We start from the raw sequence: 15,163 nt of genomic DNA, 5'->3' as shown, positions 1-15,163 counted from the left end.
TCTGGCTGTGTGGTGTTCAAGCTCATACTTTTTTTTAAAAAGGCATGGAATAGACCTAGATAGGAATTATCTTTACTTCTTAATTGCTGGGGTATTTGATTTCATTCAGTAATGTTCTTTCAAAAAATATCATTGCTTATTGTGCTTTGTAAAACGCATGATTTTTCTTCTTTTAAAGAATGATCTGGAAAAATTTTCGAAAGGTATTGGCAGGTTTACAAGAGAAGATCCCACATTTAAAGTTCATTTTGATACTGAGAGCAAAGAAACTATTGTATCTGGAATGGGAGAATTACACCTGGAAATCTATGCTCAGGTAATGACTAACCAGGAAGTTAAGGGGAATTATATAATTACTGCTAAGTCAATAGTGCTCAGCGTAGTGACTATAAACTCAGTGCTTCTTCAAGTTTCACTCTGGTTTGTATCCACATGTGGTCTATAGTTTCTTCCACTGTGTGTTACAAAAGAGTTATGTTTTTTTTGTTCTCTGAACTTTTATTTGTTCAGTCTTGTGGACTCTAGAATCAGGGCTGAGAGGCATTGCAAGCAGATCATCCATCCCCAGACCTTGGGTACCCGGTCATGGTCCTAGCCTTGGGGAGACAACTTGCAGTTGCATCTACTCTTTAGGCCATTTCTTCTAAAGTCGGGCTTGCAGATCATTATAGGGCAGTTAAAGGAGGCTGTTTCTGGGAAAGGTCATACACGTCCATGTAAGTGAGAGCAAAAGGTATGACTGGAAATTGTGGAGTGGCCATTTCTTTGAGGCTGAGATAGAAAATTCTGGCAGCATTTATGTAAAAAACAGGGAACAATGGTGAGATGTGAGCAGATAGATAATTGGCCGTAAGTATAAATTAAGCATTAAATATCACATATTTAATCCTTAATAAGATCCTGTAATGATTTAAGATCTGTTATATTTGAGTGAATGCTACTGGTGCTTTAAGATGCTTAGGATTTTTTCTTTCAGCTTATTTTTAAAAGTTCAATATATCAAAAAAATTATCTTGCCTTTTTTCTTTTTTTTAGAGAATGGAAAGAGAATATGGCTGCCCTTGTATCACAGGAAAGCCAAAAGTTGCCTTTAGGGAGACCATTACTGCCCCTGTCCCGTAAGTATGCAACGTAATCATAGACTTCAAGGATGAAACTGTAACTTAACTATGGGATGTACAGAATCATTCCTGTTACAAAGACATTTTCATGTAGTGGTACTTTTTATTATGGAGTAATATGCAGTTCTCTACTATAACCATGACATTATACAGAGTGATATTTCGGGATTTGTTTGGCCCCCCAAACCAGATACCAGTGAGGACTGACGTGCACATCATTAGTAGATGTGTCTGCGCTCCATCTCAGTGAAGGGTCTTTTTACTCCTTCTGTGCTTCCTTTGGGAGACGACTGTTATGTTTTACTTTTGTCCCATATTGTGGATGCCAGAGAACTTGCATTTGCCAGGGGATAATCTCCTGGAAGTAAGGAAAAGGGGGGGTATGATAAATTTCAGAGAACAACTCAGAAGACACAGTGGGTTCATACTTTGGTGGTGACTACACAGTCTCCACCAAGAATAACAGAAAGCAGGCTAAATGCCACCAGTGTGCTCTGTCGGCCTTGCCCTGTCTGAGTCTGCCCAGGTTCTGAGTTAGAGGCAGATGAAGGAAGTGCACTGTGGCCTCAAAGGCATGGAACAGAGACCAGCGGTACTGTACCTGTGATACGATGTCGTGGAGCAGGATGGTGTAGTCTAGCTCAATGAAGTCATCGTTCCTTTGCTGTGACAAACAAAAGCCTGGTGTTTAAAACCATGCAGCTGGCAAAATGACATTTTAATTTTAAAATGGGCTTTGATTATTAGATGATTTTAATACTCCCACTTAGGTTAAAGAAAAAAAAGAATGTCATGATTTATTTTAATTTAGCCTGACAAAAAATTAGTCTCTTACGTAAGCATTCTGTCAAACTACATTTTAAAGTCATGATTTTCTATTCTCTTAATGTTGTTTGTATGTTTTTACCTTCCAAGTTGTGGGAGCCACTTAGCATCATTGTGTGTAGCTTATTACTTAAGAACCATTAGTGTTTCCGTTGTGCAGAAAATCATCACTTAAGAGAAACCAGAGCATTGAATGGTTATCTCATTTTGTAATTAAATCTTTGTTCTATACTGTTTATTACTTTGGGGATAAAACGTATTTATGCCATCAGCCACACAGAAATGCTGTGCCTGCACAGTTTAAAACCATCACCAGAGATTTGCTATGCCGTACATGTCTCCTTAAGGATTAGGAGTGACGTGCCAAGCCAAGCCCTGGAGTCCAAGGTGCAGCGTGGCTCCTGGGGCTCCTTTGTTGAAACATGATTGTAAATGTGGCCCCAGGGCCAGGTAAGAGCATGCTCTTCTCTCTATAGTGTCTTCAAGTAATCTTTTCTTTGAATATATCAGCAAATAATAGTGCATACATCAATAAGGGTTTTTATATGTTGGATCTCAATAAGTAAAGGTAGATAATATATAGAAACTGAGGCTAAACTGAGTTAACTGAGGTTAAACCCCTCTATTGAGGTTTTCGTTAATACTTTAAAAATCACAATTTGGTGAAGGGTTACAGGAGTTTTTTTGTTGTTGTTTTTGTTTTTTGTAAAACTACTAAATTGTCTTGCATACATATTGCTAAAGACAAAAATGTTGGAAGCAAAGTTGATGTCTGTGAAATCTGTTTCTCAAAATGTTGTGATGTGTAGGTTGGGCCTTTGGCATCGACTCTGAGTACTGTAATTGGTCATCTAAAGTGGTTACAAAAGCCTGCAGAGAAAAGGCAGGCGCTCCAGCTGCCTCACGGTTTGTCACCAGCAAGCCAAAACAAGTCGGCAGGGAAGTCCTTTTGTCTCATGGAGCTGACTAAAACTGTTGTGGCTTCTTTGCAGTTTCTTGATTTCCATTAGATACTAGTCAGATTTTTTTCTCCTCTTAACCACTTAATACAGCTAAAATCAAAGAATTTATTCATAGATTTTTAAGGTCTAGAAAGACGCCCTTCCTAATGGTCTTGATCTCAGACATAAGGAAGCATAAGGGTAGCAACAAGACGCGAGGTTGTCAGGTGTAACCAGGTGGGTGGTAAAAGAAAACTGCAATAGGCTCAGGAAGGAGTAGTGGGAGCGCTGAGGGGCAACATGCCGGCTCCACAAAGACTGCGGTGCTTCTGCTCTCCTTCAGACTGAGCCCGGGGAGTGGCACCAGTCTTCCACAGGGACAGCGACAAGTGATGTGAAAATGAATTGGGGTTGCTAAAGGGAATAATCTGTATTGGGCACAAAACTGCTCTCAAGACTTCACTTCTTGAGAACTCAGCTTCACGCGACTGCCATAAAAGGTGGTCCTGAGGACCTTTCCATAGAAGGTTAAAGATAGGCCAGATCATTACAAGGATTTGGTGTGCCTGGGGTTCTCTCTTGCCTCTACCAATAAAACTCTCCAGAACTTTTTGCTTGAGAAGAAGGTTTGAGTGAAGCATCAGAGTTAATTAAGCCTAGCATGAAAGGTTAAGAACCATCCCGACTGAGGCGCTTGGGAAGTGCAGTGTAAGTACTGCTCGTTACGAGAAAGTGTTTCTTTGAAACCCTTGGCTTTGCCCTGCTGCTGCTGTGCTTCCTTGTCAGCCTGTCCCAGGGAATGCAGACTAACATGGCACTGGGGGGAGGAGCACAACTTTTGAAGCAAGAGGGGCCTGTGGTTTGCATCTGTTGGCCAACCCAACCAAGTGACTGTGTCAGTTGCTGTTCTTTGGACTCTTCCTAACGCCTTGTACTCTCTAGTCAGGACTGACTTCTTCAGAACACCAGGTTCACTACATTAAATGCAAGGTGACCAGGAACACTATCCAACTAAGAATAGCAATACTTTGTTAGCATTAATCCTGCCAGTAGTGTGCTTTATAGAGAGTACTTACCACTTGCTTGACAGTTTGAATTTTTACCATTTTATACCATGTGTTTTCAGTAGAATTCTGCCATATTATGTAACCACAGGCAACCCAGGCTAAATGCCGAACTGGAGTCATTTGTGGAGATACATTTCCGAAACTGTCTGGTGGGAGAGACATTTATATGAGAAATGTGATCATGTTATATATACAGTTCTAACCTTAAAAAAATTTAAATTCTAAGTCATGTCTTAGTTTTCTTCAAATGTGTGCAGAAAATAATTTAATTAAGCCTTGGATCTCTAAAGTTCCAAGTCGTCTTTCTTTGTTGGCTTGATAGGAAATCAATCTTGTGGTCAAAGCCAGTATATTTCCAACATGGTTAACATCTGACATTTTAAGCATAGAGTTAATTGAGATTAATCTTAACATTTTTTCTATATCCTGTGTATACCTGGGATATTTTGTGCTTGTAGTGGTTCCTTTGTGGACTTGAGTCTTTGGTAAAAAGTGTTATCCTCTTCATCTGGGCTCTTCCCAGTTTCTCCTTGAAATGTGAAGGAGACTTCTGGTGCAGTGCCTTGTCCCACTGGTGGGTAAAGTACTTCAGCTGTGCAGTTCACTGTGACTTGCTGTTGGAAACATGTTTGTGAAATATCCGTATGTAGAGATGGCATGCGTTACTAATTATTGTTCTGTGACACAGGCTTCAGAGCATTGACCCTAAAGGGGTGTCAGACTTGATCCCCAGTGCCTGATTTCAGAGGCGTCTAACTGGCCTGTCCCATTCCTTTTCTGTTATCAGGCAAGTACCCTAAACTGGAATTCTTATTTATAACTTACTAAGTCTCACAATCTTGTAAATTTTAATCCTGAAACTTTAAGTATATTTCAGTATTAATGGAGCATCCATTTGTGAGACCAGATTTTAGTCTCATTTTACATATCAACCCAAGACTGGTTACTTTTTAAGTTTTTCCATTACTCTTAACTTCCTGCTCCTGAAATAATCTCAAACACAGATATAGCAATCTCTAAGACATAAAATTAACAGATTGCAGCATTAAATTATGCTTTGAAAAGCTGTCCTTGTCTAGCAGCTCAAATGCTGGTTAATGAATTTCCTTATATTAGCCTGTAGCTCTTCAGAATTATACTCAAAAAAGCAAGACTTTAAAAATTCCAAGATGGTTATGGTGAAAATTGCAGTTTCTTTTAAGTTTATTTAAATAATTCAACAGGTATATAATTTTTTTAAATTTCTGTGCCCCACAAGGGGCCTTAGCAGTGGTCTTAGTTGGTCACTGGTTGCTCATGGATACCTGAAAGCACTTGCCTGCCTTCTCTAAATGCACAAAGACAGAACTGGCAGGGCAGGCGTAAGGAACGGAGAGTGAATGACTTCACTCAGCCATAGTGGGCAGAAATTGAGACTGCCCTGTGAGTATGTCACTTCTTAATGTATTTGAACTGAAGCATGGTCTGTTTTCTAAATAGTTCAGTCGAAATTATTCAGGATATATATCAGAGCACACAAAGATAGTAAATTTTGGAGTAAGCTTACAAAGCTGGCCCTTGTAAGCTTTGACCATATGACCATATGGTCAGTGTTTAAGAGAGTCAGGGATTTCACAACAATTTTTAAAAAGTAAAAGTCTAAAATGCTATGGATTTGATCAAAAAAAGGTGATTTTGAATATTCAGAATAACATTTTATTTGCTCAAAAGGACATTTCACTTACTTTTTGTGTCATTTCTTCCACAGAAAATTTAAGGTGATACTTGTGTCCTCTTCCTGGAATATCCTAAATTTAAGAAAATGTTAGGAGAGAAAATAAGTCAAATATTCACATTTTTAGGAAATGCATTCTTCTTTGATGGGGAGAGGAAGGCTGGCTATTGGAGGCATGATTAACGCCATGCATCTTGAGAGAGGCATGTCACCAGTCAGCTAACATCCAGTTGAGCAGATTTCTGTCCTGTCTGTCTTGATCAGGACCTGAGGCAGATTACTGCAGTGTTTGGAGACTGGCTGCACTTAAGTACTGTTTTAACTTGTGTATTAGCAGCCCTGCAAAATGATTCTTGAACAGTTTTTACAGGCTAAGACAAACATTTAGATATTTCACTTGTAAATCAAGAGGCAAATTGGGAGTTTCTACTGCTTGTACTGTTTGTTGCTGTTTCTGAGGAGAAGCTCTTCCCTGTCAGCTCTGAAAACCTTCGGTGGTTAAAAAATTGTATCTGATGAATAAAAATAAGGGACCACCGAAACCTAGTAAGGTGGGCATCAGCAGTCTCGAGCATCCTCCAGTTCCAGCCTTCCGCTGGGCGCAGCCCAAGGCGGCTACAGCCAGGCTCAGCCCACAGGCTTGGCTTTTCTGACTGGATGTCAGCTTCTCCTGCTCTTTGTTTCCCCCTTGATTTTGGTCAAAGGATCTAACAAGGATCAGTTCTTACAATTTAGGCAGTGGAGTCGTATGGAAGATGGAGTAGCAGTTAAGAAACAGTAGCAGTTTTAAGATTCTTTTGAATGATTGCTATGGTGTCACCTAGGAAAAGTGCTGAAGTTAGCTTAATTCCCTATTTCCTTGTCACGATGGGCGCAGAAATGGTATTGGCTTCTCTCCCTTGCCGTGAAGAGAATGAACAGTTCCTGCTGTCTGCAGGGACCGGAGCTTAGACCACCCCAGGAACGTTAACTTGGGGAGCCGGAGGGCCCGGGCCTGCACCACCCGCTGTACTCAGCTCCCCGCTTGATCGGGGTCTGCACCCGGGACACCTGGCGGGACTCACCTCCAGGCGGGCCTGCTCCACCTTCTGCACCAGGAACACCTGGTGGGGGGTCCCGTGCTGGTAGTTGATGCAGCTCTCGGCCACCGAGACCGCCCTGGAGGCTGTGTAGTGTTCTGGCGGGATCTCCATGCTACCGAGCTGCCTAGACCCAGCGCTGTGCTGCCTGGTCGAGGCGGAAACTCCGCTGCCTGGCTGGGCGGGGCGGGGCGGGGCGGGGCGGCGCGGCGCGGCGCGGCGCGGCCCTCCCCTCCCCTCCCCTCCCCTCCTCTTCCTCCTCGCCGGGGAGTCTGCTGCGGCCCCGCCCGTCCGCGGCTGCCGGGCCTGCGCCGCCTGCGGGATGGCAGGCGAGGGCTGGCGCTGGAGCAGCAGTGGCTCGGTCTCTAACCCCTGCAAGCCGCGACTCTCCTTTGCGCTGCTCGGGCGTCTCAAGGCCTCCATCTGTGTTTCCTTGGAAGACAGTCCGGCTGCTTCTCTTTCAGATTGCAGCACAACTTTCTTAAGACGGCGAGAGCTTTACACAGGGCAGGTTGTGGAGGTGTCCCAGGTAGTGTGATTTGCCCCTTCTTTCCCAGTTTTCTGTGAGTTTGGGTCACGTCTACTCAAACCTAGGTATGAGAGACTACAATTTATATACAGTATTAAGTTGGGGACTAAGTAATTTGGATCAGGGGGAAAAAAAAAAAAGATGCCCCTGCACACCTCTTCTCCTTTGCTGATCTTTGAAAGGTGAGGTTTGTATAACACCATGCATCTAACTTTAATCCCTTTGAATATTTTACTCTGAAATGTACCTAAAAACTGAACACAAAGCACTACATCAAAGTAGCTTGTGACAAAGGTGAGGTTTTATAGTTGCTTCAACAGGACAGCTTTTAGAAGGCAGTGCATTTCTACTTTCCTGTTTTTTGAAATTATCCTTTTGCCATCTTTAAAGATTTGCAACTTAGGCATTTCTCTGGGTTTGCTGATGATCAGGAAGTGAGGGTTCCTTTTCATGAGAGCTGTGGCCAGAACTTCACCTTAACTGGTTGGCTTGGAAATAGAGATTCTTTTCTTTTTTACTTAAGAATGGGTTTTTGAAGTTTTATGGCTTCATTAATGGTTAGTTCTCAGGCCATTCTCCTCAGACTTGAGTATTGTGTAGATTTATGATTCAAAGTAAGATTTATGATTCTTTGGGATCAGGTAAACTATACTACAATATGTGACTGTACAAGCATAAAACAAAATAAAAATGACTGTGGCTTGCAACTTTGTTATGACCATAAAGTGGAAACAAATCTATAGTGTAGAGATAAACAGCAAAACCAATACAGTTCTAATTTAACATTAATTTTAATGTGAGGATGAAGTTTTGTCAAAACTACCTTGCTTTTCACAAGATGAAGAGGTTTGACTGTAGGTAGGGGCTGTTTTGCCGTCAGCTGGTCTGTTTACCTCTTTGCTGGGTGTTCTCTGGTCTTCAATGTCTTTACCTAAACCACTGCAAAATCTGTCTGCATGAAGCACCTCCCAGCAGACTTTGAAGTGAATGCGTCTTTTGTGGGTTGTCAGTTTATATCATTAGCCTTCCAGAAAAGAACTTGGTTAAGGGCATTGTTTTGGTGCAAAGGCCCTGGCTGTGCCACTTAATAGCTCTGTCACAATGGTCGAGTGACGTGGCCTTTCTGATCCTTGGGCTTCCTATCTGTAGAGTGATGATTAAAGAGCAGCGACTTCAGGGGTGCATGCTAAAGAACAGGTAGGACAGTCCGTATCCAGTGCTGCCTTGTGCAGCAGCCTCTTGGTCCTAAGTTCAGGCAGGTCCCTGAAACCGTGGGTCTCCTCATGTGTGACCTGGTCGTCCAGAGCGTCGCTGCCCAGCAGAGCTCTGGCAGTGGGGGAAGTGTTCTGTGTCTGCCATCCAGATGGTGGCCATCCTCCACGTGGTGCTCTTGAGGGCTGGGGTTGTCCTGGTGCAGCTGAGGAGCTGATCCTTCATTTTATTTAATTGTAGTTATAAGTAGCCAGAGTTAGTGATTACTGTGTCGATAGTGCAGAAGTAGCGTGTGCGTTGATGTTATATTATTATCAAATTTAAGACAAGGTTTAAAATGCCACGTGGAGAACTTCATGTCCCTGTGCCCTGTGTGCTGTGGATTTGGAAATCCCCCCCGTGGTGGTGCTGTGGTGATGTGGCATTTGTTTTCTTGCTCTCCCTTCAGCCATCCTGAAGCTCTTGACCACTGTGAGGTTATTGAGAGGCAGCTAGTCCTGCACCTTCATGCTCAGGCGGTTTAGGAAGGCTGTCTGTCCCAAGCTGGAGTCTTCTACCCAGGCTGACATTTACACCACCAGTACACAGAGCTCTTCCCCGTTCTTGTCCAGTTACCTGCAGATACACCTGAAAGTGACTGGCCTCTTCCATCTGTGGTCTTGAGGAGGATGTCAGGTTAAAGCAAGAAATTGCTTGCACACATACTCATGAGGTGTTTTTCCTGTGAAATAGCCTGTGTTTACATATTTTAATATGCATATAAAATGCTTGTTCTACCTATTTGTGTTGCTGTGTGTGCCATGGAACACTCACTGACTTGTGTCTGAAGTGACTTTGGTGACTTATTTATGTTGGTTGCTGTCGTTTTGCCATTAATCATTTTCAGGTGTTGATTATTCCATCTGGAACACCCTTATAATCTATAGACCTAAATAGCAAGGCCAGATAGAAATGACCTGAATAGATCAGCTGTCCACAGTGAGAGACTCCAAAAAAGGAGTGTTCCAGGGAAGAGAGGATTCCAGAAGTGGGCAGCTCCCTGGAATGCAGGCTGTTGGAACAGGAGCCTCCAGCTGGACTCTTAATCACCTTTTCTTTTGTGCATTGGTGGTATACAGAAAAAGTGGGGTTTTTTGTTTGTTTTGTTTTTTCATTTAAATTAGTAGAGTTATTCCATCTTGGTAGTCATATGATGCTGCGTTGGTTTTCTGCCTCTGAAATCACTTCCAGGTTCGAGTTCACACATAAGAAGCAATCAGGTGGCGCAGGCCAGTATGGGAAAGTGATAGGTGTGCTGGAGCCTTTGGACCCAGAGAACTACACCAAGTTGGAGTTTTCCGATGAGACGTTCGGGTCAAATGTTCCAAAGCAGTTTGTGCCTGCTGTAGAAAAGGTACATTTTCACAAAATTTTGCTGTTTTCACTTGCTGACATCAGTTCACTGAGTATGGAATCATACGTGTCCGCCCTGTTCATTTTGGCTGCGGGGCCTGCTTCCCTGGCCGATTATCAGGCTTTACTTCTGACTTGGACCCTGCAGCTCCCTGAGTCGCCCTGAGGACCTGTGCTGTGAGGATGATGGGAACCCGTCTGTTTCTTAATTGTAGCTATCATGTCCTCTTCCTGAACTGAAACTGCTGCGTTGCTTTCGTCAGCAGTTCACCTCTGTCCTGGTCCTTGGGGGTTTACAGAAGGCTCGTGCCCTGTTGTGGTGGAACATTTATTCAGATGCCTTGCACCTGGGTGCTGAGTCATCTTTGCTGCTTGCTGATCAGCCCGCCCCTTGGTCAGTGGGCCTCCAGAGCCAGTTTTCTCATTTGTAAACTGAGAGCAAAATACTTCAGCCTGCCTCCTTCACAGTTCTGAGGTCAGATGGCACTCTCGTGTCCTGGGGAATCACGAGGTGCTCTGCTGTCTCTGTGGTGTCTTGTACCTTCAGTAGTTGTCCACCCTTGCAGGCTGAGGTTTTAAGTTTTTTTGTTTTTTGTTTTAATATATTTTTGGTCTTTAGAGTTTTTACACACACACATATATACATACATGTATATGTGTATGTGTATATGTGTGTGTGTACATATATATATATAAGTATATATATTAGATACTTTTTTTTTAAGTTGTAGGTGGACACAATGCCTTCATTTTATTTTTATGTGGTGCTGAGAATCAGACCCTCGGCCTCATGCATACTAGGCAAGCACTGTATCACTAAGCCACAACCCAGCCCCTTAAGTGTTTTCGTTTGTTTTTTAGCCTTTTAACTTAAAAATCCTTGTTAATGGGTTATTCTTTTGGTTTTAGGGGTGGTGGTGGGTTTTTTTTAGTGGGTAGTGTGTTCTCTGCACTGTACCCTTACTTCAAGACTATTTTGTTCACACAATTCCAAAAATATTATATCTCTCAGAGTAACATGAGTGAAGGAGAGCTTAGATATTTTTCATCAAACACAATTTGCAGGTTTGTAATGTTGGAAATATAGCATACTGTGTGTGCAGCCATGTGATGGCTTGGCAGGAAAAAAGGAATCGTAGGAGTTCTGCATGACTGGGTAATAAGAACTGCCAATTTACCAAATTTTACTCTTAAACTCGTGTAGCTTATTGTGTAGCCATTACATCTCAACAAAACTGTCTTTTTAAAAGAGAATTGCCTTTGGGAAAGCAAAATTATCTTTTAAGGCCAGTTCTTACTGGCATCTTCTGACTTCACGCCTTGTGTCTTTGTCACCAGTGAGGTGCCCTCCAGGCAGAGCAGTGCTGGTGTGAGGAGAGATTTCTGACCCAGCTATGAAATAAATGCCAAAGCTGATGCAAGGTTTCTCTTAGACGGTTCCTTAGATTTGCTGTTCCTCTGTTTCCTCATTATAAAATTAAGGTCCTGCCATTGTCTCTCCACGGGCTGTGGGTTGAGCCATTCTGGAAGGCGAGGCATCCTTTCCAGCCATCTCACACCTGAGTGTCATGCTCTTCCATCGAAATGTCACAGTACAGAGACGTAACTGGTAAATGTGTTGATGGAAACTTCTGAAAAGGTTCTTGAGGGATGAAATATGGCTTATATCCTAAGAACAGGAATTCCGAACAGGCTAGTGCATGCTTTCATTTGACATTTTTGATAATGCATCTTTTTGACATGAAATCCACTCCTTCTAAAAGTTGTTTTCATTCATTGATAGGGGTTTTTAGAGGCCTGTGAGAAGGGCCCTCTTTCTGGTCACAAGCTCTCTGGCCTCCGGTTTGTTCTGCAAGATGGAGCACACCACATGGTCGATTCCAACGAGATCTCTTTCATCAGAGCTGGAGAAGGTGCCCTGAAACAAGGTGAGCTGCCCGCCGGCGCCTACAGCTGTGCCCTGTTTGCTTTGAGAGCCTCTGAAGGCAACCCTGCTCTTAGTCTTCCCACCCAGGCACGGCACACACAACCAAGGAGTGCGGGAGGTAGTGCACACACATTTATAGAACTGAACTGAAGTGGGGGTTGAGTACCATATTCTCTTTCTTGCAAAACTCAAAGCCTACCTGATTTTTCTAAATTATCTCATTTTTTTTCCCCACATGTTTGAATGCATCAAGTTCTGTTTTTAATAGAAAAAACAAGTGCTCACAATTCCAAGAAATGTTTTAAAGATACGTTAATTATAGTCATACTATTTTTGTTGATTTATTTAAATGTCAGGAAGTCCATGAATTTATAAGTAGCGTTTTCTCATATTACATTGCAAGGCTTTTAGGCATTTTAAGGATAGAAAGGATTTTGTCTAATCCAGGGGACTTCTATCCTCCCCCGACACCCCACTTATTGTATGTTAGTGAACACATATCAGAGAGAACCTTTGTTCTTCTGTTTTTTGGGATTGGCTTATTTCACTTACCATGAGTCTCCAGTTCCATTCATTTACTAGCAATTGCCATTATTTCATTGTGGCTGAATAATATTCTGTTGTGTATATGTACCACATTTTCCTTATTCATTCATCTGTTGAAGGGCATCTAGGTTGGTTCCATAGCTTAGCTATGAATTGAGCTGCTATAAACATTGATGTGGCTGCATCACTGTAGTGTGCTGATTTTAAGTCCCTTGGGTATAGGCCAAGGAGTGGGTCTGTTGGGTCATGTGATGGTTCCACTCCATGTTTTCTGAGGAATCTCCATACTGCTTTCTAGAGTGTCAACAAAGGGGCTGTGAAGTTGTGTCCTGGAACCAGAAAATTCATTCTGTGTGCAGTCTCTTCCATAGCTATTATTTGGTAATTCATAAGTAATGTACAGATATGTCTTCATACAGGATAATTGTGATTCACAAAATGTGTCAAATATTTTCCTCAAAGATGATTAAAATAGACAATAGAGAGTTAATCACAGCCCCATTCCCTGAGCATCTGTAAGTCGGGGTTTGAAGGGTTCTGTATGAATTTCGGATCGTATGTTGCCTTTGGCTCAGGTTGTGTCTGTGTTCGGGTATGGGGCACGGTTGGAGAAGGTTGCTCATTCTTTATTGTACTTGAATTGGAGCCTTCAGAAATTTATGTTCCAGTTTCCCATTGTAAAATAGAAAAGGACTCTCCATTTCCTTTATGTAAGCTCTCTATTAAAAATGCATCTGCAGTCTGTGTTATGGCATTTGGTCACAATCTCAAGATTGTGTCAGAAGGAAACAGGAAAATAAGATCACAAAGAAATTGGACTTTATTAAACATGATTTCGATTAGAATACCTGCTTTTTGGCCTCTAAGTCTTGACCACTTTAGTAAACCTTAAACCAACAAATTAGTTAAAAATTTTATATGTTTTAGAAATACATTGAAAACAAACTTAGCACCATGTGTTCTGTGAAGGCTCTTGCCTGGATGCTGGTAGGAGCGGCTACAGAAAACCAGATGATGGATATGGTCACCAGTTAGCAGGAACTCCATTCTTTTTATATGATTCTATGTTTAAATAGAATAAATATGTGTTTATGTCATCGTATACCCACATATCCAATGAAAAGTCAACATTAAACAAGTTTACCAGCGAGTAGAGGTACAGAGGAAAACACTGAATTACAAATGCATCGAGAGGCTTTATTTCCTTCCTGCCAGGTTGTGCAGGTGAGCAGGGTGCCAGCATGAAAAACAGATGGCTTTGGGTCTTCTTCATCTGATCCGATTTCTCCATGATTAAAAGATAAAAATGTTTGAAACATCACATTTTGCCCCATAATTCTTATTTGTCAGTTGAAAATAAATAAAACTTAAACATTGGCATGGAATAAAAATTAAAATAGACTTAACATTCCTAAAAAAGATAAAAATGTAAAATATCAGATATGAGGAAATTCTTGCCAAATTTACTAAGAAAATCAACTTTATAATACATATACCTCTGTTGAATGCCATATCAGTTTCCATGTGAAAACATTGGTAAGTGAACTTCGTATAAGAATAGCTTATAAGTTATTGTTATATGATGACAAAGTATATTGTATTTTATATATTAAGATTAGAAGAAAAATAGTTCAAATTTTCATGTATTCCGGTTTGAGTCAGAATTTAAACTTCATTCCTGAGAGTAATCGGTGGTGTAACTGAAATGTGAAGTGTGAAACGAGATGTTCAGTTTGGCTGCATTTCTCTATTCGTGCGCTCATTGCCATCATTTTGTGGCCAGTCTTTAGAGAGTGTGCCGTGCTTGTTCTCTCCAGAAGCCCTGAACCTGTAACCACTTTGCAAGGGAACCGAAGGCCCAGCCAAGTCATGTTCATTTGATGCCACAGTCTGCTCTCGTGTCCATTGCTCACCAGCTGTGAGTGAATCTTACTGACTGTGGACATGGGCTGGTCATCTGCGCTTCACCGGCCTGCTGGGTGGTGATAACTCCCAATATTAAATGTGTTGAACTTGAAAACACCAACCTACTTATTTGGGCTTAGTGAGTGCCAGGTCCTTTTCCTGTCATACTGCTTTTGACCTCATGTTGTGCCTTGCCCCCTATTCCCCAGCTCATTGTCTCCAGAGTGGCAGTAATGACATTGATAGCTTACTGTGCTGTGAATTATGTGAAGCACGTGAATTATGAAGGTGAGTTGCCGTATCTCACAGTGACTTTATAGCTGAGAAAGCTGAGGCGCAGAGCAGCTAGTTGAAGACCTGAGCTTACATGTGGTTAGTGGTGGAGCTTAAAGTTAAACCTGGGCCAGGCTGCCTGCTCACAGCCGTGTTAGCACTGCCTGGTTATGTGGATGTTACTGCTAGTGGGTTGAAGTGGAGACATTACCATCTCCACCCACCACTTTGGCTTAAAAGGTCCTATGGTGACATTAGTACTTTGTCCCCATACCATACCACATTGAACCTACTTTTAGGACTGGGCTGCCATATGGCTTTTGAAAACTGACAGGGTGATGTTAGCTCTGGGTTCCTGTGCTACAGAGTTAAAGGAAGGCATAAGGGCAAGGCTCACTCACAAGTGAATCGGGAGATGGATTTGGGACAAAACAGAGTTAAACGGAAAGAATGGGGTGAAGGAATGTGACCAGAACTGGACAGACCACCCTCCACAGTTGGGTGATGGGCATTGAACATGACCCTTTCCTTCAGAATATGACCCCTTGACAGTCTAGTTCTACATTACTGATCTGTTGAAAATGGAGGACAGTGTGTAATTCAGTGTAGACAGCTGCTCACATCTCTTGTTC

At 42.1% G+C, this 15,163-nt stretch overlaps 2 protein-coding genes across 3 annotated transcripts in view; one reads left to right on the top strand and one right to left on the bottom strand.

The window, feature by feature from the left end:
• Positions 1-15,163, top strand: part of GFM1 (G elongation factor mitochondrial 1) — a 39,506-nt gene that overhangs the window by 20,756 nt on the left and 3,587 nt on the right. For both annotated transcript variants that reach the window (XM_079100397.1, XM_079100396.1), the window contains exons 12-15: positions 179-316; positions 1,036-1,118; positions 9,719-9,881; positions 11,664-11,808. In XM_079100397.1, coding sequence (XP_078956523.1) covers positions 179-316; positions 1,036-1,118; positions 9,719-9,881; positions 11,664-11,808 — 529 coding nt within the window. The remainder of the gene's footprint in view (positions 1-178; positions 317-1,035; positions 1,119-9,718; positions 9,882-11,663; positions 11,809-15,163) is intronic.
• Positions 1,136-6,945, bottom strand: LXN (latexin). The gene is made up of 6 exons (XM_079100407.1): positions 6,733-6,945; positions 5,679-5,741; positions 4,391-4,568; positions 3,964-4,100; positions 1,723-1,785; positions 1,136-1,479 (listed from the first exon to the last, which is right to left on the bottom strand). Exons 1-6 carry the CDS (start codon positions 6,859-6,861, stop codon positions 1,381-1,383), a joined length of 669 nt encoding a protein of 222 aa, XP_078956533.1. The 5' UTR covers positions 6,862-6,945; the 3' UTR covers positions 1,136-1,380.

This window comes from Sciurus vulgaris (assembly GCF_902686455.1).
Source record: "Sciurus vulgaris genome assembly, chromosome: 10".
Lineage (NCBI taxonomy): Eukaryota > Metazoa > Chordata > Mammalia > Rodentia > Sciuridae > Sciurus > Sciurus vulgaris.
Note: the sequence above shows the minus strand (reverse complement) of the source record. Positions and strands in the feature narration are given on the sequence as shown.

Bases quoted from the DNA above. Each gene is read 5' to 3' on its own strand.
- LXN (XM_079100407.1), bottom strand. From the start codon at position 6,861: ATGGAGATCCCGCCAGAACACTACACAGCCTCCAGGGCGGTCTCGGTG. The intron at 5,742-6,732 runs GTGAGTCCCGCC...TCTTAAATTTAG, and splicing joins TGGAGCAGGCCCGCCTGGAG to GATATTCCAGGAAGAGGACA. The intron at 4,101-4,390 runs GTATACACAGGA...CTCTCCCACCAG, and splicing joins ACAAGCACAAAATATCCCAG to ACAGTTTCGGAAATGTATCT.